A 26320-nucleotide genomic window follows, 5' to 3' on the forward strand; every position below is an offset into this window, starting at 1 on the left:
GTGTGGGTAAATACACAGACGGGAGTGCCATCTTGTGGTGAAGGAGCAAACTGTCACCAGTACACAAGAACATAACATGCAGGAGCAATTACAGCGCAGGATCCAGCTTGTAGTAAAAGGTGTGAATTGTAGACTTCACTAATACACATAGAAATATAGGGAGTATGTGAGATAAATACAAATGTAAGAAGCTCCATATACACTGGTGGAAACTGAAAGGGTTACATGCAGAAGGAATGGGAGGGACTTCATGAAATATGATAGATATGTACAGCCATACCCAGACTAAGGCTAGGAAATCACAACATAAATAGGGCAGCGCCTTGATATTGATATTTTAGGTTCAATAAAGAAGAACTCCTAAAATAGGAGGGAAAGGACTTACCTGGTGTATGCGGAGGGTCCCTGGGTATGAGGGAACCCACCCGCTAGCACCTGGAGTCAAATAGTACTCAATCATCTTAGTATCCCGCAGGGCATCCAAATTCATGAAGAGCAGCATGAGGAAAGACCCAGCTTTTACATAGAAAAATGGGTAAAGATGAACAGCAAAAAGAAAAATAATTGTAAAAAGATCCTCTGCGGTCATATGGGATCAAAGAAAACTGGAGGACGTAACTTACATGAATATGTGTGTGTGTGTGGGGCGGGGGGGGGGGGGGGGGGGGTCTTAGGCAGCCATCAAGAAACCCCTTGCCTAAATCAAAAGATCCACTAATAGTCCAGTGACATTATTTGCCTTTTATTTTATTAATAGGGAATCATGCAATACGTTTCAAGCATAAAAGACATACAGAGCGAATACAATTTATAAGATAAATAACAGGTAATCCTACCATAGACTTGCGTATGGTCCGTGTGGGGCCGCGGGGTGCCGGATGATGCTATTGTTAGTGAAATGAATAGGACTCCATTTTGTATGCAGCAGCCATCTTGTATGACCCTTTATTATTATAAGAAACAGACCTAATAAAGGGAAGGAGGTGTTATATTGTATGTTAGGAAAACATTAATCTCCAGAGCATGGCAGTTCTGTAGAAACTGCTTGGGTAAGAATACAAGGAGAGAACAACAGAAAGGACACCATTGCAGGCATTTACTATAGGCCACCTGGACAGGCAGAAGATATGGATGAACTCTTTCTACATCAGATGGCCAAGCTCTCAAAAAAGCCCAACATAGTGATTATGGGAGATTTTAACTATCCAGACATTTGTTGGGAATCTCTCTCAGGTAAAAGTAATGGATCCAACAAATTCTTATCCGCTCTTGCTGATAACTTTATCTTCCAAAAGGTCAAAGAGAAAACAAGGGGATCTGCTATCTTAGTGGCTGGGACCTTAGGAGGCAGTGATCATGCTATCCATGAATTTTGGATAAAAAGGGGAGGAAAACCTGAGAAAACTCAGACCTCAAGGTTGGATTTCAGAAAGGCAGACTTTAATGAACTCAGAAAGAGGGTAGGAAGGATCCAATGGCTGGATGTTCTTAAGAACAGAAATGTCCAAGAAGGTGTGAAATGGGATTCTCAGCGCACAATTGTTAACAATCCCTAAAAGAAGGAAGAATGGGAAGCATTTAAAGAGACCAGGATGGATGAACGCAGAATCTGCACACGTTAAAAACAAAGAAAAATATGTTTATCAAATGGAAAGAGGGAGGATATCTAAAGAAGAAACTGTAGGGCAAGTGTCAGAAAAGCTAATAATGAATTGAGGCTTGCAACAGAGGCCAAAGCAATATGGATTTTGGGGGTATATTAAAAGCAAAAGAAAAGTCAAAGATGCTATTGGATGCTTACAAGATGAAAATGGTGAATTGGTTAAGAATAGAGATGAGCGAGCACCAAGATGCTCGGGTGCTCGGTACTTTGGCCAAGCTCTTTGTAATGCTCAAGAGCTCATTTCGAGTAACAAACCCCATTGAAGTGAATGAGAGACTCGAGCATTTTTCAGGGTGACCGATGCTCCAGGAAGAGCGTGCATTGTTTGCAGTGGAGCCATGGCTGCTGCCGGCGGCTCCATTGAAGACAATCATCTGACGATACCCCTGAAATGTTTTTCATGGAAGGGCTTTACATGTAAGCCCTTCCATGAAAAACAAAAATTTTAGTGTAAAAAAAAACTTAATAAAAAAAACAACTTACCTCTCCGCCGCTGAGAGGAGACTTAAAAGCTGTCTACAAATATCTGAAGGGCTGTCACAGTGCAGAGGGATCAGCCCTATTCTCATCTGCACAAGGCAAGACTAGAAGCAATGGGATGAAACTGAAAGGGAGGAGACACAGATTAGTTATTAGACAATGAGGGTGATCAATGAGTGGAACAGGTTACCACAGGAGGAGGTGAGTTCTGCTTCAATGGAAGTGTTCAAACAAAGGCTGGACAAATGTCTGTCTGGGATGATTGAATCCTGCACTGAGCAGGGGGTTGGACCCGATGGCCCTGGAGATCCCTTCCAACTCTACCATTCTATGATTCTATGATTGGCATTTTCCCTTTAAAAGAAGAAAATTACAGAAATTAAATAGTTTTTCAAAAAGCCTTGGTTGAACAGCTGAGGCCAAATCTACCAGAAGATAATAAAAAGTCCTCCAGACTGGCCGCCATGTCATGATGACATGTTTCTCGCTGTTCACATGTGTTCCAAATATTCTCTCTAAACAATTTCTTGTTAAGCAATACTATAGTTTTGTGTTCTGAGAATCTAACCCTGTATATTTTTACTGTGCCTGTGCTGCATTTGTTTGGCATTTTTGATGTTAAATTCCTTCTCTTGCATATTCATATTGTGTATAAGTTCTATTGACCAATGATAATAAATGAATTATAATACATTTGAATTATTGTAATCAAAGCATGTGCCTCTCTAAAAACTGGTGCCTGTCAATTAATTAACAGATAGCTTTTGCTCACACTAATTGGTGTTGTGGTGAAGGTTATTTCCCAAGCTCGCTTATTCTTCAATTTGGACTCCAGAAGCATATCTTATAGCAAATAGATTTATTTGCATTAACATTTGACGCCCAATGGGGGCATTGGGTCTACTCCCAACCCCAGTGAAGAATTCAGTGACTTTCACTCCCCTAGCAAAACGCAGAAAAAGCATGGTCTACAAAAGTAAGATTTCATACAAACTGTCTGATTTCTCGCTGAGGTTGTGATTAACAATCTGCGCTGGAGGATAAAGGGCACACCTGTCATATTTTGATCCATGCAAAGAACCAGACAGATTGATATGCTTATGGGTAAGTTTGGAAACTGTATGTGAATGCTGTCTGGACATTTGAGGTGAGTGCTATTAGCGTGCATGGCTTTATTGCCCTGAGATGAGATTGTGAATGAATGCTACAATAGCAAATTGAGTGAATCTGAAGGGAAAAAGTTTGCTGTGTGATCAAAATTATTTAATTGCTTAATAAGTACTGAAGCTATGTTATATGCTATATCTTAGGCCCCCTGCAGACGAGCGGAAATCCCGCCGCGGGATTTCCCGGGGGATTTCCGCCGCTGAAAGTCTGCATAGGAGTGCATTACAATACGCACTCCTATGCAGACGGCCGCGGTTTGGCCGCGCGAAATCTCGCGCGGCAAACAAACCGCGGCATGTTCTAATTTTCTGCGGGGCACGCACTCACCTGGCCGCCGGCTCCGGTCTGCGCATGCGCCGGCTGCGCGGCAGCCGGCACATCAAAGAGCCGGGGCCGCCAGGCGCGGGTGAGTACGCGCTCGTCCCTGCAGGCTCTGGGGTCGGATCGCGCGGCGAGATTTCTCGCTGCCGGATCCGACCCGCTCGTCTGCAGGCGGCCTTACACTGCTTTCTTTGGAATGCATGGGTTTTGGTGAGGTTCCAACCCTCCCTTTCTTCCCTCTTCTGACGATTTAACACTGTAGATGATAGCAATTTAATTTGGCAAATATAAATGTATATTGAAATATATAATCTGACTAAAGAAAGGGTTTCTTCAGATCCTCTTGTGGTTGAGATAGACAGAGAATATCTTAATTTGGCATAATATTTAAAGTGAAGTGTTGGGATTGTTTTTTCTCTGCCCTCCCAAATGTGTATCCTTCTGTATTTACTGTAGAATCTGAGATTCAGGCTGTATTCACACGAACGTATATCGGCTTGGTTTTCACGCTGAGCCGATATACGTTGTCCTCATCTGCAGGAAGGGGGGGGGGTAGAAGAGCCAGGAGCAGGAACTGAGCTCCCGCCCCCTCTCTGCCTCCTCTCCGCCCCTCTGCACTATTTGCAATGAAAGGAGGCAGGACGGGGGCAGGGCTAAGTTCCAAGAATTAGCCCCGCCCCCGTCTGGCCTATCCCCATTGCAAATAGTGCAGAGGGGCGGAGAGGAGGAAGAGAGGGGGCGGGAGCTCAGTTCCTGCTCCTGGCTCTTCAATCCTCCCCCCTGCAGATGAGGACGACGTATATCGGCTCGGTGTGAAAACCCACCCAGGGGGCTGAAAGGCTGCCAAACAGATTGTAAAGTAGAAAGAGGGCAAAAATGCAATCAGAGGCTCTGGAAAAAAATTTCTGTGAACATAGAGGAAGGTTGAGTGACAAAGATTTATCTGAAATGGCTAACAAGGGGAAGAAGGTGTCAGAGGAGGAGACAAGATGTGGTTTAAATGACAAGTTTAACACAGAAAATCCTGACTATATGCTGACAATACACCATAACGGACATGCAAGCCTCATTTACGGACCGTTCAGTTTCCTAATCAGTGTATATGTCCAGCACACATTCTGACTGGCATGAAACAGAAAGACGAGACAGTAGAGAAATTCTTTGTCAGACTACTGATGGGGTATAGCCAACATAATCTTTCAGATCAGCATTTGCTTGCTTTAGCTTACGGGCTTGGGGAGCCATTGAGGGAGGAGCTCATCATGGGACATCCAACATGTCGTATGGCAGTTCCCTCTCGATTATTACATAGGGCTAAAGGAGGAAAGCGCAGAGGAAAGAGCAGTAGGACTCTGGTTTGTTACAATAGAGTAGAGGGGCATATTAGAAGGATGCTCTTCTCTGCGGTCAAGATAAAAAAAAGCTAAAAATGCACGAAAGGTGGGGGGGGGGGGGGCTGTTGCAATCAGTGTTAAAGAAGCTGGTAGCTTTCTTGGTGTCTGTATATGCATGATAGGGTGTGACGAGAGGGACCAGACCCACTGCAGAGTTGTTCGAAAAGAGTCTTTGCTCTGGAGAATCCTTGGGCAGGGGGTAAAAAGAAAGGAAAGTGCCTGATTTGGAGGCTTTGCCAGTAGGACAGGGGCGTTGGTTTTGTAATGTTTGACAGGATTTCTAGCAGTAGCCACTGTCCTTCCGTTATAAAATGAAATGCTCTAAATCTGCCATTGCAGAACAATAGATGAAATGTACCACTTCCCAGAATGGGAAATAGGGGTGAGGGCACTAGGCGAGATTCCAGATCTGAGGAACACTCAAGAACAGCATATCATTAGCGTATGCCGCCACCTTGTGCGTGGAACCCCTCATCTGGACACCCCCAATACTGTTATTTGCACAAATATGTCTAAGGCGAGGCTCCAAGCACAAAACAAAGAGCAGCGGGGAGAGGGAGCAACCCTGCCTCGTACCGTTGGAAATTTGAAAAGGGGAGGAGACTGACCATTTGCTTTTACTGAAGTGCAGGGGGAGGAGTATTAACTAGAAATCCATTTCATCATGTTATGACCCAATCCAATGTGGCGGAGGATTCGTGCATAAAATCCCAGCCAATCATATCGAAGGCATTGTTGGCATCCGTGGAGAGAAGGCATAAAGGAAGGGAAGGGTTTTTTTGCCTGGTGGATAATATTTATGGCTTTCATGGTGTTGTCTCGTGCCTCCCGTAAGGGCACTAAACCCACTTGGTCTTCATGTATCACATAATGGAGAATGGGGGATAGACAATTGGCTAGTATTTTTGAGAAAAGTTGAAAGTCTACGTTTTAAAGGGATATGTGATGGTAGCTCTGGCACTGGGAGGGATCTTTCCCCCCTTTTGGGATAACTGGGATTAATGCAATCGGAGTGTCTCTAGCTAGACTGTTTCCTGAGGTAAGGGAATTGATGGCTTCCAGGAAGTGAGGGGACAGGACTTCAGAGAATGTTTTATAAAATGATAACGTAAAACCGTCTGGGCCGGGGGCTTTACCCGTGCAGGATTCTTTTAATGTGAGAGTGAGTTCTTCTTGTGAGATTGGGGATACTAGTGCTTGAAGTATTTCTTGAAAGAGATAGGAAAACCCTGAGTTTAAGAGGTAGGCCTGGATAAGTGATCTGCAAGAGGTCCGGGCTTGCTCTGAAAGAGGTGGAGACAGGTTGTAGAGAAATTGGTAATAGTCCCTGATTGACTCCGTGATCTGTTGTGGCAGGTGGAGGAAATGGCCAGAGGTGGAAAAGATGTGTTTGATGTAGAAGCGAGTCCTCTCCTTTCATAATGCAAGGGCCAGGGTATGACTGGGTTTGTTACCAAACTTGTAAAAGTGTCTCCTGCATTTTTGCTAGGATTCCCTTAGCACAGGACATGTACAATAAATGTACCTGCTCCCTTAACTGTGCTAGTTCGACTCTTCTCTGTGTCTGCAGTATGCTTATGGGCTGACTCCAAGGTCTGGATATGACCCAGGAGGTCTTTAAGTTGGCAGCTACGTTCTTGTTTGATTCTGGAGCCAACTGATATCCCGCTGTGAACTCCTGATACTTCAGCATACTGAAAGAGAACGATCAGTGACTTGTTAACGAAAGCTGCACAATGTCAATGCAGTTAAACCCAACGATTCTCGCTCAAAAGATGGCTTTGAGCGAGAATCCTTGTGTCTAAATCAGCCTTAAAGTGTTAAAGGAGTTTGGTTAGGGGACAGCCTAGAGAGTGTAAAGGCAGAATGAGAAGCAGAAACACAATCTTTCCCCAATTCCTTAAGACAGGTGAACCACCATGCAGAGGGTGGAGGGGTCAAGACCCTCACGGGTTGAAACGTTGCCTTGCTGTATGGACAAGGGAAAATAAAAGAATTGGTGATTATTCTTTTCACCATACATTGATGCTGCTACTGTCTTCACTATCTGGTATATATGTGCAAAAGACCAGAGGGGATTGGCTGGTGGAAAATACCACACCCAGCCAGCTCAATTATCCCCAACCTGTAAAGCTGTGCTCATAGAAACCTGTAGAACCACAGGTCACAGACGCACAACCGTAACAGAGACATAGCGAGTTGGCACTGTAAGGGGTCTGCAGCAGGGAAATGGAAGCTGCTGCCCTCTATGCACCCTTCCAAAGAGGGGACACCCAGTGGAGGAGCCTCGTGACCAGGGTTCTGCGTTCTGCTGTCTGCTCAGGGCTGTATATCCCCTGTGAGAAGGGTGACTGCCTCTGTCCTGGAGGGAATGGCTCTCGGACCTGTGGTGCCACATCAAGTAAAACTGCAGGGTCTGATGCAGTCAGAGGTGTGGGTTTACCTGGCTGTGGTTTTGGAGGAGGGGGGACTGAATGGTGAAATCCCCACTTAGAGGGGTGCACGTGGTTAATGAGCACCATGTTGGGAGACCTCCCAAGGAGGAATTCTTTCTTTCCTCTGGCTGTTGTGATTGTCAGACGGCCACTTCATTAGCAGTCTTCTTTCTCCCTGCATTGCTTCTCTGCTCCTCCTGTGTGCTGGTTGTAGGAGAGGAGCTGGGGAGTACCGACAACCCGCCACAAAGTAAGAATCATTCACCCCTCCACCCAGTGAGAGCGCTGGCCATGCTGACCCCTTCTTTGCTGGCTCCTGGAGAGACTTCTCTGCACCCGCGATGTGAACTGCTTGATCAGGTCCTGTGTGCTGAGCAATGTGCTCTTCTCCCTGCTGCTGGTGCTGTGGGGAAATTTGCAAAACCTTCTCTGTGGATGGATCCATGTGGTGTCCCGGGGCCATAATAGCAAAGCCTCGTGGAGACGGGACAGCTGCACTGTAGAGGCAACGGGAAGCGTCCCATAGGGAGACACCTGTCGTACATTGAGGAGCTGGGAGGGTAAAGTGTTGGCTTGTGACAGTGGCACTTACCATGCTTCATCCGGGAGGGACACACACAAACAAGGCCAGAGTAGTGCTGGTCTTGTCCCGGACACCCCTAAGATAGGGATGCCCAATAAAGGGGGAAACAGAGAGAACACTTGTCATGGGCGACACCACCGTTTCGGTTCCCACCGGTATGGTCCTTGGCAGAGAATAAAAGAGCCACAGACAGTCTTAAAGTACTTCAGGTCCCTGGGAATGGTCAGGGCCTGAAATAAACTTTACTTGCAGAAACACTTGAACAAATACAAGGCATAGTTCATAGACTTTACAGTGCAGGCAAATAAGCAGACTTGAATATGAGTACCTCCACACAGCTCTTCCAGACTTTTAAGACATGCGTGTGTGAACAGAGATTATTGACTTAGAGTACCTCCACCCAGCCTTAGAGATGCTTGGGCGTGAACAACTTAAAGAAGAGTACCTCTGCACTTGCCTTGAGGAAAAACTGTCAATTACAATTGCTCTCTCTCTTGGGGCTCACTCCATCAGCATACAGTCACATCCAGAGTTGGGAAAAACCCCTCCTCCTCTTCCATTCAACACATGAGGGCTGAAGGTGCCCCCATGTGTCTGGCACTTTTTAGCAGGAACCAAGAAGAATCTTAGATGGAAGCCCTTTCCCGCTCTCAAACACTCACTTTTCTAAACTTGCTAGACTTTACATGCAGTCTCCAAACTCTGCAAAAATGTAACCCCTCACTTGCTGCAACTGTGCAATATACAAGACATACATGTATGACATTTATGGAGGGGGCCAGGAAAGCATGTTCTGGACCACTGCAAATGGGTCATTGGGCGACCACCGGTGGCGGAACCCTCACCTTTCTCTGACTCCCCTTGGCCATGAGTCTTTGGTGGTGAAATAGGAGAAACTGAATGTGTCCTGGCTGACTGAGTTCTGTGGGTCTGAAGCTCCTTCTTTCTGATGCTCTATGCCACCATGCCTAAGCTATGCCCTGCATAGTCCTCAATTCTTGCCATGTATATATTTTTCCAATCTAGCTTGTAGCTAGGTACAGTCTTTATACCTATAGCTGGTCTGGACCTTGTTGTCTTAGGCCTCATGTCTACTCGGAAATTCAGGCCGGCGTGGATTCTCCATGCACAGAATCCCCGCCTCCTGAAAGGGCTGTGCTGATTGGCTGAGCGCTCAGCCAAAAGCAGCTAGTGCTTAGCTATTGGCTGAGCGCTCAGTCAATTACAGATAGTCCTTAGCTATTCATTCATGAATAGCTAAGATAGTGCTATGAAGGAAACTCCTGCCACAGCTGTGACAGCTGTGGCAGAAGTCCGCGGTATTCTCCATATCTTTTCAATGGGGCTAGCGCTGCTGCCGCTGGCCCCATTGAAAAGACTGGCGATATCCCGGTCGTATTTCGGCCTCTTTCTTGCGCTGCGAGGCAAGAGTTTTCACGTGGTCTCACAGCACAAGAAAGAAAATATCGCCAGTGGGTGTCAGCCCTTAGTCTTCTTGAATGACTTGCTATTAGCTCACTACAGCCTAGATCTTGATATCTTAGACTGCGTCGTTCTAGCTACTTGCGATTGGCTCACTGCCGTTGGCATGTAGGATTGAGGACATTTTTCTTTGCTTTGCCACACATAGGTTATCACTCTAGCTTTTAGCTAGGCAGTACTCTCTAGCCTTCTACATACGTGATTCTATCTAGACAGAGGTATCTGGTTCCTGAAGGACTATGCAAATAGGGCCACGCTTCAAACCATCAAATTGAACCATGAAATGAATTATGATTATGAACTTTAAACCATAAATATTTTATCGTGAAGTTAAGAATTTTTAGACAATATTGGTCGGATTCTCGCTCTTCTGGGACAAATGGTATATATTAAATGACCCATGTAATCCTATCATTTAGTGTATGAAAGTTATGGTGGAGTACATAGAAAGGGACATTATCCTATTAATGCACTAGGGGTTTATTGTGTGGGTTAGAATATCCCCTGGTGTACCCGTCCACTTCTAGACTCTGTGTCAGGCATTACCCCATCCTGCTGAAACCATTCTATGGTTGTGGGGGTATAAGTGTTATATGTATATGTGTCAGTCTGAGCCCCGTATGTCTTAAAGGGGTTGTCCCGCGAAAGCAAGTGGGGTTATACACTTCTGTATGGCCATATTAATGCACTTTGTAATGTACATCGTGCATTAATTATGAGCCATACAGAAGTTATTCACTTACCTGTTCCGTTGCTGGCGTCCTCGTCTCCATGGTGCCGTCTAATTTCAGCGTCTAATCGCCCGATTAGATGCGCTTGCGCAGTCCGGTCTTCTCCCTTCCGAATGGGGCCGCTCGTGCCGGAGAGCTGCTCCTTGTAGCTCCGCCCCGTCACGTGTGCCGATTCCAGCCAATCAGGAGGCTGGAATCGGCAATGGACCGCACAGAGCCCACGGTGCACCATGGGAGAAGACCCGCGGTGCATCGTGGGTGAAGATCCCGGCGGACATCTTACTAAGGTAAGTAAGAAGTCGCGGGAGCGCGGGGATTCGGGTAAGTACTGGATGTTTTTTTTTTTTAACCCCTGCATCGGGTTTGTCTCGCGCCGAACGGGGGGGCTATTGAAAAAAAAAAAAAAACCGTTTCGGTGCGGGACAACCCCTTTAAATTCTATTTATAAAGATTATTTTAATTAAGTATCTATTCTGTGAAGGGCTGTTAGGATCAATCATAGCCTTTTTCTGCCCCAGTGAATTTCTTTTCAGATGTTGACCCAGGGATTATTCTGACTGCTATTATGGAGTCGGGAGGGGATTTTTTGCCCCATAATGAGGGTAAATTGGCTTCTTCCCAATATGATTTCTTTTTGCCTTCCTCTGGATTAACAAGGGCGGTACTGGCTCAACTGGATGGACATTTATCTTTTTTCAGCCTAGCATACTATGTTACTATGTAGGGTAAATTTTCTGTTCGTACTTCTGTTCACTGACAGCATGCAGAGATCTTTAACACAAAGTATAGTAGAGGATTTCAGAAACTTTATCACCTCAATATTTTCTCATGCAGGGTGTGTAGATGTGAGAGTTTGTTGGTAAATCCACTGTCATACGCCTCCTGGCTCGAGGGCTCGCACCGTGACTCACTAGTAACAGGTCAACATTTCCTCTGAAGTTCTGTGCAAAGAGAATTTCCTTGTAAATGAAACTCCTACAACTTTTTATTACACTTTGTGCTTGAACTTCTGTCAGGGAGTGAGAGCATTCTAGTTCACATCCAGATCAGAAATCTGTACATGCTACGCCTTGTAAAGTATTAACCCCCTCCACACACACACATTCATGTTTTTTTTGTTTATTGCATTGCAACCTGGAATTAGAATGGATTTTTTAGGGGGGCTTGTACAATCTGATTGCACAACATGGCGACCCCGATAAAGGGAGGGGGTACAAACAGTGGGCCAATATATCTGGGAATAAAAACCAGCTACTATAGGCTAATGTGCAGGAACGTTCAAGAAGCTCTGCAGGCATCCTATGTAAGGTCTTCTTCACACGGGCATATGCGCAAAACCACAACGTATTTGCACCATGAACGAGGCACTTTTGCGCATGTTTTTGTTTGGCGCTCACAGAGCCAATTCACACTGTGATTTTAAAGGCTATTTACTCTAATGAGTTCCAGGTTTTTTTTCCCGCACAATTGCACGGATACTGAGTGCACATTTGCGCACCTCCCATAGACTTCTATGGGGACCTTTGGTGTGCCAGTACGCACAAACATACAGCATTCTGTATTTTTTTGCGCATTTAAAAAAGAATACTTAGAACCCATTGAAATGAATGGGTTCTATTCTCTGTGTATTGCGCATGCAAATACGTTTGTGTGAAGGTCCCTAAAGGCTCTCCAGCAAATACCACACATAGCCTTCTATACAGACCCGCTGTTTTCTGCACACGAGCGGAAATTTCCACTCGTGGCAGAAAAATCGTAGCTTGCCTCTTTCTGTGCATTTTCCCGCACGGATGGCTTCTATTAAAGTCAATGGAAGTCGTTTATCCCACAGGCCTTCCACAGTGAGAACTGCAGAAGGGTCGCGGGATCTGTGTTATCGCCTAGCGATGGCACGGCTTTATCTGTACTGTGTATGCGCACTGGCGTGATGGCCGGTGCTCCCGCAGTACAGAAAAAGAAGAATCCGGACAGGTGAGTGGGGTCACCTGCCGGGCACAGGCTCGGATCCTGCTACGAGATCCCACATGCCGGATCCGGCCCTGTAGTGTGCCAAAGGCCTTAAGGAGAGGAACTGCGTCACAGGTCCTGAGCGGAGAGAGCAGCTGCAGAGACCAATTGTACAAAATCCCTGCCCAGGATGGAGGTCTTGGAGCTTATGGTTCTACCCTGAGGCTGATTTCACACGGGCGACAATATCGCGCGATTTTTTTCACGAAGCGACAGCGCTACAAACTGCATGTATGTAAAGCCCATGCTTTCTAATGGGTTAATTCACATTAGCGATGTTTTGTAGCTGCTACATTGCGAGAAAGAAAAAATAGTGGCATGCTGAATATTCCGCATGCCGCGATTTGCTATGTTTTGTAGCCCATGTTTCCCTTTAGCGTCTTCCTATGTGTTGCACCACATTTTCGTGCCGTGCGATGCAACTTTTAGAGTAGGAAGTCCTACTATTTGAGCCCTAAAATAAGTCCTAACTACATAAAAAAAAACACAATACATCACCTAAGAGGCGATGTCCTCTCCACCGCACATCACCTTCTGAAGCTCCGGCGGACTTCTCTGCAGTTTTCAGCCAGCATTTCTTGCTTTGAAGGTTTCAAAATCCCCGTCTCCAAGAAGTGCTGGCTCAGATTGGTTCTTAAGCGCCACGGCTCAGCCAATCACTGCAGCGCTCGGTGAACCAATCACAGCTATCGCAAAGTGAACTATGTCAGGCATCACCCACCTGAATACACACAAGGCATCAGATGTCTGGAGGCTGCACTTGTATGAAGGAATGGGAGAGGGGCTCTGTATAAGATGCAGACAGGGAATACAGGTGTCCAGACCATCCTCAGGGAGGCTGAGAGAAACTCTTCAGTCCATAAATACACCAAACTCAGAGTGGGAAAAGACAGAATGAGTAAAATTACTAGCATCCTCTAGCAAGAGGAGCTGGAGTTTATGTGCAGCAGACCAGGGGGATTCGCTGGCTGGAGAATCTCCACACCCAGCCAGCTCAATTAACACACACCTGTTGTAATAGAACAACAGGACCCAGCAGCACAACCTAACAGTACCTCCCCATTAAAAAAAAAGGTCCTCTGGACCCTTAGGGCATGAAAAAAAATTGCTCTCCTTCAAAAGACACACGTTACAGGACTTATCTTATGAGCCTAACACCAATGCATGCACACCATAAACAGGAGGGAATAAACTATAGTGCACCTCTAAACAGAACCACTGCACCTTACACAAATGGCCTCAGTCACAGCAGCCAGAAAAGAGAGTACACAGCGCAGAAGGATCAAAGATGGCAACCTTCCCTACTGACACAACTTGGTATAGGACTTATCCATATGGGCCTAGTGCCGATGCACCAATGTTACAAACAGGAGAGGGAAAATAATACACGTACACAACAAACAGGGGTCTGATGGAAATGGTATGGCTGGTCGTTATGTTACGTCCGCTGGGCACACCACGCCTCAGCACGGATGCAAGGCGGTATCGCTTCCCAACGGAATGCGCTAGAGCAGGTTGGAGACTTAAGATTCTACTCAAATGTACACTGGAACACCAAATGGAAGAACTGCATACTGGACTCATGGACAGACACAACATAAAGACTGACAAACGCTCAGAACACTCACCAGCATACCCGCACACATAGCCAGATGAAATAACTATAGAATGTATGAGGTATTAGTTCATATTTTGGGCAAGAAACTTAAACCTGTGGGCCCACTTCAAGGGTCCTTGTTGTCTTGCAGGTCCTTACTCTAAGGAGACAACTTCCACATGAAACCTGCCTGCATTCAAGGCAATCATCCCATGCTGGAACCTACGGACCTAACTCGCCCAGGATGGAAAATGGTCCAAAGCAGAACAGGATGCAGTTTACACCAACACACCAGGGATTTGCATGCAAGATAGAACAGGACTGTTTATACACCTTGTCTGGCCACCTGCACAGACCCAATAAACACATCACTGTTCACACACACAGGACACAGAACAGGACTGTCCACACCCCATGTCCGGCCACCATAACAGACACACAGGATACGTCACTATTCACACAAATACACACAAGCAGCATCCATGAAGCAAACACCAGGGTGACGAGAAACCAGCTTCCTCTAGCAAAGAGGCTGGTATATATGAGCAGCAGACCAGTGGGGATTGGCTGGCTGGAGAAACTTCACACCCAGTCAGCTAAATTCTTCCACACCTGAGGAGGTGTGCTCCTGGAACCTCATAAAACAACAGGTCCCAGCAACACAACCTAACATCCAGTTTGTCTGAAAGATGCTTGTTGGGTTTGAGATCCGGACTTTGGGCTGGCCAATGAAGATTGAAGATATTCTGCTCCTCAATCCAAGAGTCAACATTACAAGCTCTATTACATGATGTTCAGTCATGTGGTAGAGACACAGAGCTGTACCAAAGTTTTGCCACAGAATAGCTAATGCCACATTGTCTGGAATGTCTCTGTACCCATTGGCAGACGTAGAGAGCGTGGCAGCATAAGTGGTGCAAAAATATCAAAAGATATGCTTTAAAGGGGTTGTCCCGCGCCGAAACGTGTTTTTTTTTTTTTCAATAGGCCCCCCGTTCGGCGCGAGACAAACCCAATGCATGTGTTAAAAAAAACAAACATTTAGTACTTACCCGAATCCCCGCGCTGCGGCGACTTCTTCCTTACCTTAGCAAGATGGCCGCCGGGATCTTCACCCACAATGCACCGCGGGTCTTCTCCCATGGTGCACCGTGGGCTCTGTGCGGTCCATTGCCGATTCCAGCCTCCTGATTGGCTGGAATCGGCACACGTGACGGGGCGGAGCTACGAGGACCAGCTCTCCGGCACGAGCGGCCCCATTCGGAAGGGAGAAGACCGGACTGCGCAAGCGCATCTAATCGGGCGATTAGACGCTGAAATCAGACGGCATCATGGAGACGAGGACGCTAGCAATGGAACAGGTAAGTGAATAACTTCTGTATGGCTCATAATTAATGCACGATGTACATTACAAAGTGCATTAATATGGCCATACAGAAGTGTATAACCCCACTTGCTTTCGCGGGACAACCCCTTTAATCTTCCATGATGACAGACAGCAACATTTCGACTATAAAAGTATTTTACACACACTTTTTATCGGCAGCATCAGAGGACCGCTATGGGGGCCTTTGAGGATGACTTTGTGTTAACTTCTCCTTTTGGCATGAGGTTCGAGCCTGGTGGAGATTTATAGATGACATTTTTGTTGTCTGAGAAGGCACACAGAATGATTTGATAGCCTTTCAAGCAGAAATCAATGAGGTGTATCCTGAGTTATGGTTTACATTATCTCACTCCACAGAGAGGATCCAGTTTTTGGACATCATGGTTTTTAAGCGGGGAGAGAACCTACACACAGATCTGTTTGTAAAACCTACAGATAAGAATAACCTATTATGGTATCAGAGTTGTCATCCCCGGGGTATGGTGGACTTCCGTCCTTGGAATAAAGCATATCTTTTGATACTTTTGCATCACTTATGCTGCAGCGCTCTCTACTTCTCATAGGTATTTGGATCCATGATTTGGGCTCCGTTGTGGCTGTGCATTATAACTGCCTTGCTGGAAAAAGCTATTAGGTTGTGCTGCTGGCAAACCTCTGTTCTTTTCTGTACCCATTGGCATTGATGGTGGACTTTGCTATAACCATTGTCGCTAGTCCTTCCCAGCAGAACCCCCCCCCCCCCCACCATAACAGAACCTCCACTAAATTTCACTGTTGGGATGATGCAGGCAACCTCTAGGCAACCTTCACACCCAAGTGTGGCCATCCGATTGGAAAATGGTGCACCATGAATCAGCTGTCCACAACACTTGCTTTCACATATTTACAGTCCAAGCTCAATGCTCCAAGGACCACCGCAGGCGTCTCTGTGCATTCACTATTGGGATGCTGGGCTTGTGTGTAGCTGCTCTTCCATGGTAACCTTTCACATGCATATCCCTACGGATGGTTCTACCTCAAACGGATGTTCACATTGCCAGTGATGTCCTGAGCAAGTGTTTTGGCAAATAATGTGTCTGATACATTCCCATCCTGTACATGGCTTTGTTGTCCACGTTCTATCAGTTAATGAAGCGCTGCGATGTCCTAATGTGATAACCTATTGAAAGTCTGTCAACTCTATACATTGTGGCATTCTAATGGTTTCTGTACTGGGATATGCCTGTGTGATACTGCCCTTTATACCTAATGATCACGCTTCCAATTTGCATATCCTATTCGCCTGACAGCCCAAGATTGGTGGGGGCCCCGATACTGTTGTCAACACAGTGTACAATTTAATCGTACATGAGATACTGAACACTTGTTAACATGCCTCCCAACTTTCAACTCATGAAAAGAGGAAAAGGCATTTTTTTTAACATTAAACCATGACTCCAGCCCCGCCTAATTCCCCTCTGTGTCCTTACACAATTATGGTGCCCCCTTGTGCCCCACACACTTTCATAGGGTCCTCTTTGTATGGCATATAGTAATAGTGTAGTGGCCCAGAACATCATCCTGATCCCCTCCATGAATGTCATACATGTATTGTCCCATGTGGATGAACTGTGCAAAGCTGTCATGTCATTTTCTGTATGTGTGTTGCACAGCTGCAGCGTCTAAAGGGTTAACTTTAATAAACTCACTGCATGCCTGTAAATGTGTCAGTTTGTCTTGTCATGTAGTATCAGTGAGGTTATAAATGGGAGAGACTGAGAGCGGGAAAGGAGTCCATCTTCAGGAGAGGAGTGTGCTAACACAGAGCCGCATGGAAGCACCTTCAGCTTCCATGTAGGTGAAGATGGAGGAGGAAGAGTGGCATCCCGTAGCATTTGGAGAGTGGGAATGAAAGGAGTGCATCCCAGCAACAGAGAGACAGAGTGAGCAACCCCAAGTACTTCTAAAATAGATACCTGTTCACACCACAGGCTTTTTCTGTGTGGCCATCGGTCATTAGGATCACCGCACAGAGGTACTTTATTGAGACACCCATGCATCTGCTTTGTGGGTGTATATTGGCTAGGCCTTCCTGAATAATTGTTTGCCAGAGTGTATGCGGAGTGACCCCCAGCCCCCTTCCTCCTCTGGAGAGCTCCCAATCCAGGACCTGATGACATACAGATAACGTGGACTGTAGGGCCGTATTCATCCTGTGTATCCTCCCTACCCCTGAGCTATAGCCTGTAACTACTGAAAGTGAATTTTACCTGCATTACCTGTTATACAAGTTTATTGCAAGTAAAAATTATACCGGGCCCTAACCTTTCCTAGGGACCCGAGGTACTATACACAAGTCTCCGTGTTTATTACTCTGCCGCATACAATATCGTTGTATGTGGGAATGGTGGTGTCACGGTTGATAAGTACTACTACTGCCCCCATCCCATTTATTGGCACTCCCTGCCAAAGGAGTGTCGAAGCTAGCCTGCGATCCTGCTCTGGCCTTGACTACATGTCATGGCTCCGGGACCAGAGCCTGCTAAGTGCCGCCATGACAAGCCAGCACTTATCCCTCCCAGCTCTACCTGTTAGCCAGGTGCCCAGGGTCACCCCTCTGGGGTGTTGCAATAGTGCCCCCTCACACTAACTATGTCCCCGCAGTAATCGCCTGACAGCATGTACTTCCTTTTGGTGCCCCCCCCCCCCACAGTATGATACCTGTTTGGTACAACCACAGCAGTATGATGGCCCTGTATTGCCCCTACATATTAGTGACACACAAACAGTAAAGATTCCCCTTAGTGCTCCCACACAGAAAAAAGTGTCTCTAGTGATGCTCCCGCACCCACAGAAAGATGCCCAGTTAGTGCTCCCACACAGACAAAGCTGCCTCCAGTGATGCCTTCCCAGAGTATGATGTTCCTCTAGTGCCCCTACACAGAAAAGCTGTCCTTACCGATTCCTCCACACAGCATGATACACTCAGTGATTATCCCCCACAAAGTATGATGTTCCCCTATTGCCCCCAAAGAAAAAGTGTTGTCAGTTATGCCCCCACACAGTATGGTTCCCACGGTGATGTCCTTACACAGTATGATGCCCTCTTTGTGCCCTCCAGAAAATGTGCCCCAGTGATGCCTCTGAAGTGCCTCCACAAACTATGATGCACTGAGTGCCTTTCACTTAAAATAGCAAATTATCCCCTATCCCGCTCCCACAGAGGGGATCACTCCTCGGGTGTCCACTGTGTTTTCTGTGGCTTGATAGACACAATGATGTCACTGCATCACGTCTACCGAGCCGCAGAAAGATGGCTGGCTGATGGCTCCCTGCTTCATCATTACATCTTGATACAGGTATAGATTCAGAAGAGTTGGGAGACCTGGTTGACATGGTGACTATCTCTGCTGCTTCCCCCCTACACACTCAGCTCAGCTATGTCAATGTTTCTGATTAGTGGTGGTCCGACCTGCTGTGATCTCTACCAATCTTGAGAATGAGGCTGAGTGCCAGGAGCCTGGCGTTACCCCTATTTAACATAAAAGTATAATGACAATCTTGGGACAATGATGATGCGTTAATGATTTCCCAATAAGACGCTTTCCCATGAAGGTGAGTTTGCTTGATATTATAAGCTATAAGGAAGTTTCCTACGGGAGGTGAATTCATTGGAAAAACCACAGATGGCAGGCAAGAAAAGAGAGGGAGGAGGACTGGCACTAAATACTGTATAAATATTCAGGACTGAGGCCGCTCCAGTCACAGAGGCCAAAGGACTTCTAAAATGTAAGTACAGTCCAACTGCGAGAACGCTCTGCAGGAATAAGTCACTGAAAGCAGGGTAGCTCCATAATTCACAGGTGTCACTTGCAATCAGATAACATATAATAATATACAAGAGATCTACTTTTTACTGGAGTAGGAGATACCCAGGTTATACCAGCATGGTCCATATCACTGTGTACAGAAGATATAAAACTGTACCTGCTGTATATATATAATTACATATAGTACATAGTAACATAGAATGTAAGTCTGAAAAAAGACACATTTAGCCTATTACCCCCCAATGTTGATCCAGAGGAAGGCTAAAAAACCCCCAATAAAATAGAAGCCAATTTTCCCCATTTAGGGAAAAAAATCCTTCCTGAGCCCAATATGTCAATTGGAATAATCCCCAAATCAACAACCTTCTGAAGTAACTAGTGATATAACATGTAACATTGTAACACTCAAGATAGGCGTCCAGGCAACTTGTACTCTTTTATCTAATTTGCCATCACCACGTCCCCAGGCAGAGAGTTCCATAGTCTCACTGCTCTTATAGTAAAGAACCCCCTTCTACGTCGGTGTAGAAACCTTCTTTTCTCTAGACGTAGAGGGCGCCCCCTTGTTACAGTCACAATCCTGGGTATAATAGATGATGGCGGAGATCTCTGTATTGTCCTCTAATATATTTATGCATAGTTATTGGGTCGCCCCTCAGCCGTGTTTTTTCTAAACTAAATAACCTGAATTTTGATAATCTCTCTGGGTATTATAGTCCGCCCATTCCATTTATTACTTTAGTTGCCAGCCCAATGTTCTCATCATGAGCCCCTAGATCTCCTTTGATGCACTCCATGATCCTATTTTCCTTGACAGCAGCTGCCTGACACTGGTTGCTCCAGTTAAGCTTGCAGTTAACTAAAATCCCCAAGTCTTTTTCCATATGAGTTTTGCCCAGTGGTTTCCCATTTAGTGTGTAATGGTGACATGTATTTCCTCTGCCCATGTGCAGAACCTTACAATCATCAGTGTTAAACCTTATTTGCCACTTTTCCGCCCAAGACCCCAATTTATCCAGATCCTCTTGCAACTGCCATGCATCCTCTCTGGTGTTAATTTCTTTACAAAGTTTTGTGTCATCTGCAAATACGGCTATTTTACTGCACAATCCTTCTACTAGGTCCTTTATAAATATATTATGAAGACTAGGGCGCAAAACTTACCCTTGTGATACCCCACTAGTAACAGTGAACCAATGACAGCATGTACCATTAATAAACACCCTCATCTTTCTTTTACTGAGCCACTTATTTACACACATTCTCACCCAAACCAAGCATTCTCATTTTATATACCAACTTTTTATGTGGCACAGTATCAAACGTCTTGGAAGAGTCCAGATACACAAGACCCCTTCAAATATTTTTCCCACATTAGAAGTAATGAAATTTCCAGGTTCACGTTTTCACCCTTTTTTGAATATGAGCACCACACTGGCTATGCTCTAATCCAATGGAAAAGACATTGTCACTATTGAGTCCTTGAATATTAGAAACAACAGTCTGTATATCATATTACCTAATTTTCTTAGAACCTGGGGGTGTATGCCATTGGTACCTGGTGAGTTCTCAAATTTAATTTTTTAAAGACGATTCTGCACTTCTTCCTGGGTTAGACTGGTGACATTTAGTGGAGAGTTTACATTATCACTCTGCATCCCACCTGACATTTCATTTTCCTCTGTGAATACACTGGAGAAAAAAACTATTTAATAGATTTGCTTTCTCTTCATCACCCTCAACAATTTTTCCTACATTATTTATTAAATGGACAAGAATTTCAGTATTAATCTTTTTATTATTTATATAGTTGAAGGACAGTTTAGACTTAGTTTTACTCTCTTTGGCAATAAGTCTCTCTGTCTCCATCTTTGCTGCTTTTATTTGATTTTTATATAATTAATTTTTTCCCTATAGGTTTTTATTGCTTCTTTACTGCCTTCTTGTTTTAGTAGTTTAAAGTCTTTCTTTTTGATGTTTATTGCCCCCTTTACATCTTTATTGAGCCACATTGGTTATCTCCTACTCCTAACCCTTTTATTCCTCTTAGTATGAACCTCTCACAGTAAGTAATTGGGATGTTTTTAAACATTTTCCATTTATTGTTTGAACTCTTATTTTTGAGGACATTATCCCAGTCAACCAGGTTGAGGGCATCACTAAGCTGATTGAACTTGTCTTTACTAAAGTTTAGTATTTTCATAAAACTCTCTTCTGAAAGACACGTTGAAATGTATTATGGTCGCTATTTCCTTGGTTCCTCCCAACCTGCACCCCTGTTATTCTGTCTGGTCTGTTGGTTAATATTAAGTCCAAAATTACCATCCTTCTAGTTCAGTCCTGTACAAATTGGGTGAGGTAATTATCTTTAGTAATCAAAAGAAAGTTGTTAACTCTTTGAAATCTGCAGGTTTCGGCTTTCCAGTTTACATCTGGATAGCTAAAGTCCCCTATAATAATTACCTCATTGTGATTTGCTGCTTTATCTAATTACTTCAATAGTACATTTTCAGTAGTTTCTGTAGTATTTGGTGGCCCATAGAAAACCCCATATGAGAATGATATTGTTGTTTTCCCTTCCATGTATTTCTATACATAGAGACTCCACATGTTCATCTCTGTCCCATATATCTTTCCGCAATGTGGGCTTTAAACAGCATTTTGCATAGAGACAAACCCCTCCCCCTGTATGTTTTTTTACCATCCCTACTGAACAGACTGTAAGCCAGTAAGTTGACCACCCAGTCACAGCTTTCATTCAACCAGATTTTAGTTATTCCCACTTTGTTTGTAGTTTTCCTCAGACATTATTACTTCTAGTATGTCTACTTTATTGGTCAGACTTCAAGCATTAGTCACCATAGAGTTTCTCTCAGAAGCCAACACATGGCCGATTTCCACTTGCACAACTGTCCAAGCATCCTTTTTGATTCATACTATCTCTTTTTAGCATTGCTTGACATCCTTGTACTGCATTTTTAACTTTTGTTCCCTCAGCCAGGTGTTTAGCAGTCTTCCAGGCACCGTTCTTACCGCCATTTTCCTGTGAGTTCCCCATTGTAACTCACCTTAGGCTAACAATCTTTGACAGAGGTTTAAAGTGCTGTCTAGTTGCAATAAAAAAAGCCTGTATTGTGCCGGAACACTTAACACTACACTCTTGGTAAACACACTGTATCCTTAACAGTGTACCTATTCCAGGAAATGATACAAAGTAGGTCAAGGCCTAAAAAAATCCCAGTGCTCCAGGTAGTACAAAGAAAACATGTAAAGAGTGGAGAACTTACTTCACAGGGGTGCCTCAGATGAATGCACCCCTCGTAGTATCCACTCCGGGTCAGGCAGAGATGAAGTTATGAATAACACCATCCGATCCTGTTGCAAGAGCTTTATTCAAAAAAGTAATGCAACGCATTTCAGCTCTCAAATTAGCCTTTTTCATGTCATACAGAGTATAACACATATATTTGTATATACATACATTGCCGGCAGTACGTGACCCTAAGCCTCCACCAGGTATCTAATTAAAATATGTATATATATATACAACTTGGCCAACTTTGTGCCTGATTTGGTAATACGGCCTCCAGTTATGTCTCCTACACAGTAATGCATCCCTTGTTTTAATAATAATTTTAATATTTACTATTTTTTGTAATTATTATTTCTTTTTAGTCCCTTAAGGGGACTTAAAAATGCGATTGCTTGTTTGCTTATACAATATACAGCAATACCTCAGCATTACAGTATATTATATTCCTGAAGGCATTATATTAAGAAGTGGCTCAGGTCACAGGCACATCTTAATAAGCAGAAATACATGTCAACCAACGAGGCCTGTACAAGCCCTAAGCTGCCACAACACCCAAAGGGTACCCTGCCATCTCATCACAGGGGACCATCTGGAACATTTAAGTGGCCATCAGGAAATCCAGTGTACATGCAAGGGAAATCTAGCCAAGGGGTTAACAAGGTTTTTCAGACACATATACTTACCAGAATCCAATTTGGGTCTAGAGGTGTCAGCACCTCAATAACTGAACCAGCCCCCTTCTCTGTCATAGCCATTGCCAAAACAGAGAAAGGTGCTGGCCAAGTTATCAAAATGAGCCAGTCAGAGAGTCATGTGCAATGCAGTCACTGACCTCAGGAGGGAAAATAGGAAGGTGTCACCATCCCTGGACTAGGATGGGATTCTGGCAATTATATGTTTCTGGATAACACATTGAGCCGCTACTGCATCCTGAGATCTTAACCTATTTGCATCCTCAAATAAAAAAGTGAAGTAGTACAAGTACCACTAATTCTAATACTACAACTACCATGACTACTACTAATACTACCAATGCTACAATTGCTGTCACTACCAAAAACTACTACTACTAGCACTACTACTGCCACCACGTCTAATACCACCACTGCTGCTACTAAATCTAATACGGCTACGATAGAAGTGTTACTACTGCTTATACAAATACTACTATCACTACAAGCATTACTGCTACTACTGCCACCACTACTTCTAATGCTAATGCAGCTACTACTAAATCTAATACTACTACTACTACTACAAGTATTACTCCTGCTAATACTGATGCTACCATCAGTACAAGTATTACTGCTACTAATACTACTACAGCCACTACGACTGCCACTCCAACTCTCTGTTCCCCTTTTTTTCTCCAGAATGACTCTTCTGACGTCTCTGATTTTGCTCGGATTTCTGGCTCTAACTCTGGGATGTTTGCCTGAACCTGGAGGTGAGATAAGATGTACATCTGTAATATATCTGTGCCACACATAGGAACCCAAGGCTGGGTTATAGCATGGCCAAAGGAGTTAGAGGCCCAGAAGCCTCCATGCCCTGCACCAAACTACCGCTAAACTTACATTGTGGTACAGAGCTCTGTTATTTTGGCACTATATGACACTATGTCTTCAATGGATTGCACTGTCATGCTTTGATTTCTCAGTCCCTCCTCCATCTGACTCTTATTGGATTTTATGGGAAGAAATGGACAGAATGAAAACAAAGAACGACACTGCTCACATTTCAACTCTACATGATTTAAAACTCTTCTGTTCTTACTTCCTCAGCCATAAATCTAGCAAGAAGGGGAGAAGCCTCCCAGGATTCCCAATATATGAGTGATAACATGGGACATGCCAGTAATGCCATAGATGGTAACAAAAACACTGATTACTACAAGGGATCATGTGCTCACAACCATTATGGGACAATTTCCTGGTGGAAAGTGGACCTGAAGGAGGTCTACAAGATAACAACTGTTATCATAACAAACAGGCTGGACTGTTGTCCGGAACGACTGCTGGGAGCCGAGATCCGGATTGGAAACTCTAAAGATAACAACAACCCAGTGTAAGTTATTAATATTTGACACTATATACTTATTTTTAACTCCTGGGGACCATATAAATATATAGTCCTATATTGTGTTACTCCACAATGTCCTGTGTTGTGTTTCTCCACAACATCCGGTCTTGTGTTCCTCCACAATGTACCATCTTATTGTGTTTTGTGTTCCTTCACAATATCCCATCTTGTGTTCCTCCACATTCTCTTGTCTTGTGTTCCTCCACAATGTCCCATCTTGGGTTCCTCCAGAATATTCCATCTTGTGTTTCTTCACAATCCCATCTTGCATTTTGCAAAATATCCTGTCTTGCATTTCTTCGCAATGTCCCATACTGTCTTCCTTCATAATTTCCCATCTTGTGTTCGTCCACAATGTCCTGTTTTTTTGTCTTGTGTTCCTCCCCATCTTCTGCTTCTCCAAAATGTCCCATCTTCTGTTCCTCCACAATGTCTTGTCTTGTATTTCTCCACAATGTCCCATCATGTGTTTCTCCTCAATGTCCTTTTTTTATTGTTTTGGCCTCATAGTCATGAATCATTCGATATATTCGTAATAATTCTTTTTGATTTGTACCTTCATCCTATATACCGAATTGTCTCCTCTAGTAGCTGAAACATCTTGTAAGTTATATGTGGAAGATTTTACATAATTTGGTGAATGATCCGTTTTTCTTTTTTTCCTCGCTATCCTTATTTAATATTTCCCTTCATAGGTCCCAAGATGCATCTACATCCCAGCTATGAAAGTTCTTCTCTTCTAGTCTAGCCTTTCAAGGCTGATCTAGTGCCTATATTGCACACATTAGTTCAGTTTTCATAGGGTAACAGCCACATTTCCTAATCTAATCTATACTTTATATACTGTCCTTTGGTCCATGTGATAAATTCAACAAAATATACAGTTCTTAAGACAATCACATGTGTTTGACCACCTTTGCAGTTCTTCTTCATTCAATCAATCTTGAAGTTGTAGAATTTGTACGTGTTTTATGTTCCAAGTCGCCCTAAACATGATGAGTGTGGAAGAATGAGTAGCTGATTATCAAATGGCTTATTGTTTTTCTCCTCCAGGTGCGCTAAGGTCACTGCTCTTTCAAACGGCACCTTGACGTACTGCTGTAAGGAGATGGAAGGTCAGTACATCAGCGTGGTGATGCCAGATCGCCCAGAGTGGTTGACGCTGTGCGAAGTCGAGGTTTATGGAAAACCCATCGCAAAGCCTTTTCAAACCTGCTATTAAACTGCACATGCTTCTTCTGCATCTCCATCTCTGTATTAGCATTTTTTCCCTTTGTATAATTAGTTGCTCAAAAGTTGGAAATAGCATGTCCTCAACTAAAACTTCTTTATTTGCTAAGAGTCAAAAATAAAAACTTTCTCTTGCTTTCAACGTGCGTGTCTTAAGTTTTAAATCATCAGTCATAGTGAAGATAATAAATTCCATTTTGGCTTTGCTATTATATCAGTTTCTGGTAAAGCTGGTGACAACCAATATGGCCACCTTTATAATTTCCACAGAGGTTGTCACCCAGGATTGCTAAACTCCTGGATGGTAATGATGCTTCTCCCAAACTCAACAACTCAGTTTATTACTGTGGGTGTGACTGTCCTGTTTTCCAGTGTAATACAAGGCTGTTTTCGATGAGTTCTTGGTACATTTCCTGTAACTGTTCGTTTAAGAACAAGCCTGGAAAAACTGCAGTAAAATTACGTGGGTTGAAAACACAGTTTGACAACATTTTTACATAGGGCATTCTGGGTCAGTAGCATGACTTTCTGAATATGTCCAGCAGAGGTGGCTTTTCAAAGTCCTAGAAACTAGATTTAAAGGGCCTGTCCCAAGTCTTAAACTTTCCCCAATCCTTAGGATAGGAAAAGGTGTCTGAC

General features: G+C 44.3%; 1 protein-coding gene across 2 annotated transcripts; it reads left to right on the forward strand.

Moving 5' to 3' along the window:
* The first annotated feature begins 362 nt into the window (after window positions 1–362).
* Window positions 363–25823, forward strand: LOC136578522 (fucolectin-like). 2 transcript variants are annotated; one of them, XM_066578649.1, is made up of 4 exons: window positions 363–367; window positions 23743–23816; window positions 24154–24436; window positions 25505–25823. In XM_066578649.1, exons 2-4 carry the CDS (start codon window positions 23744–23746, stop codon window positions 25671–25673), a joined length of 525 nt encoding a protein of 174 aa, XP_066434746.1. In that variant the 5' UTR covers window positions 363–367; window position 23743; the 3' UTR covers window positions 25674–25823. The 2 variants fall into 2 exon arrangements, with proteins under 2 accessions (XP_066434746.1, XP_066434745.1); XM_066578648.1 differs by lacking the exon at window positions 363–367 and adding an exon at window positions 18951–19015.
* Window positions 25824–26320: the final 497 nt, after the last annotated feature.

Source organism: Eleutherodactylus coqui, chromosome 9, assembly GCF_035609145.1.
Source record: "Eleutherodactylus coqui strain aEleCoq1 chromosome 9, aEleCoq1.hap1, whole genome shotgun sequence".
Taxonomy (NCBI): Eukaryota; Metazoa; Chordata; class Amphibia; order Anura; family Eleutherodactylidae; genus Eleutherodactylus; species Eleutherodactylus coqui.

Coding starts and splice junctions, on each gene's coding strand:
- LOC136578522 (XM_066578649.1), top strand. CDS start 23,744: ATGACTCTTCTGACGTCTCTGATTTTGCTCGGATTTCTGGCTCTAACT. Junction 23,817..24,153: donor ATGTTTGCCTGAACCTGGAG/GTGAGATAAGAT, acceptor TTACTTCCTCAG/CCATAAATCTAGCAAGAAGG. Junction 24,437..25,504: donor AAAGATAACAACAACCCAGT/GTAAGTTATTAA, acceptor TTTCTCCTCCAG/GTGCGCTAAGGTCACTGCTC.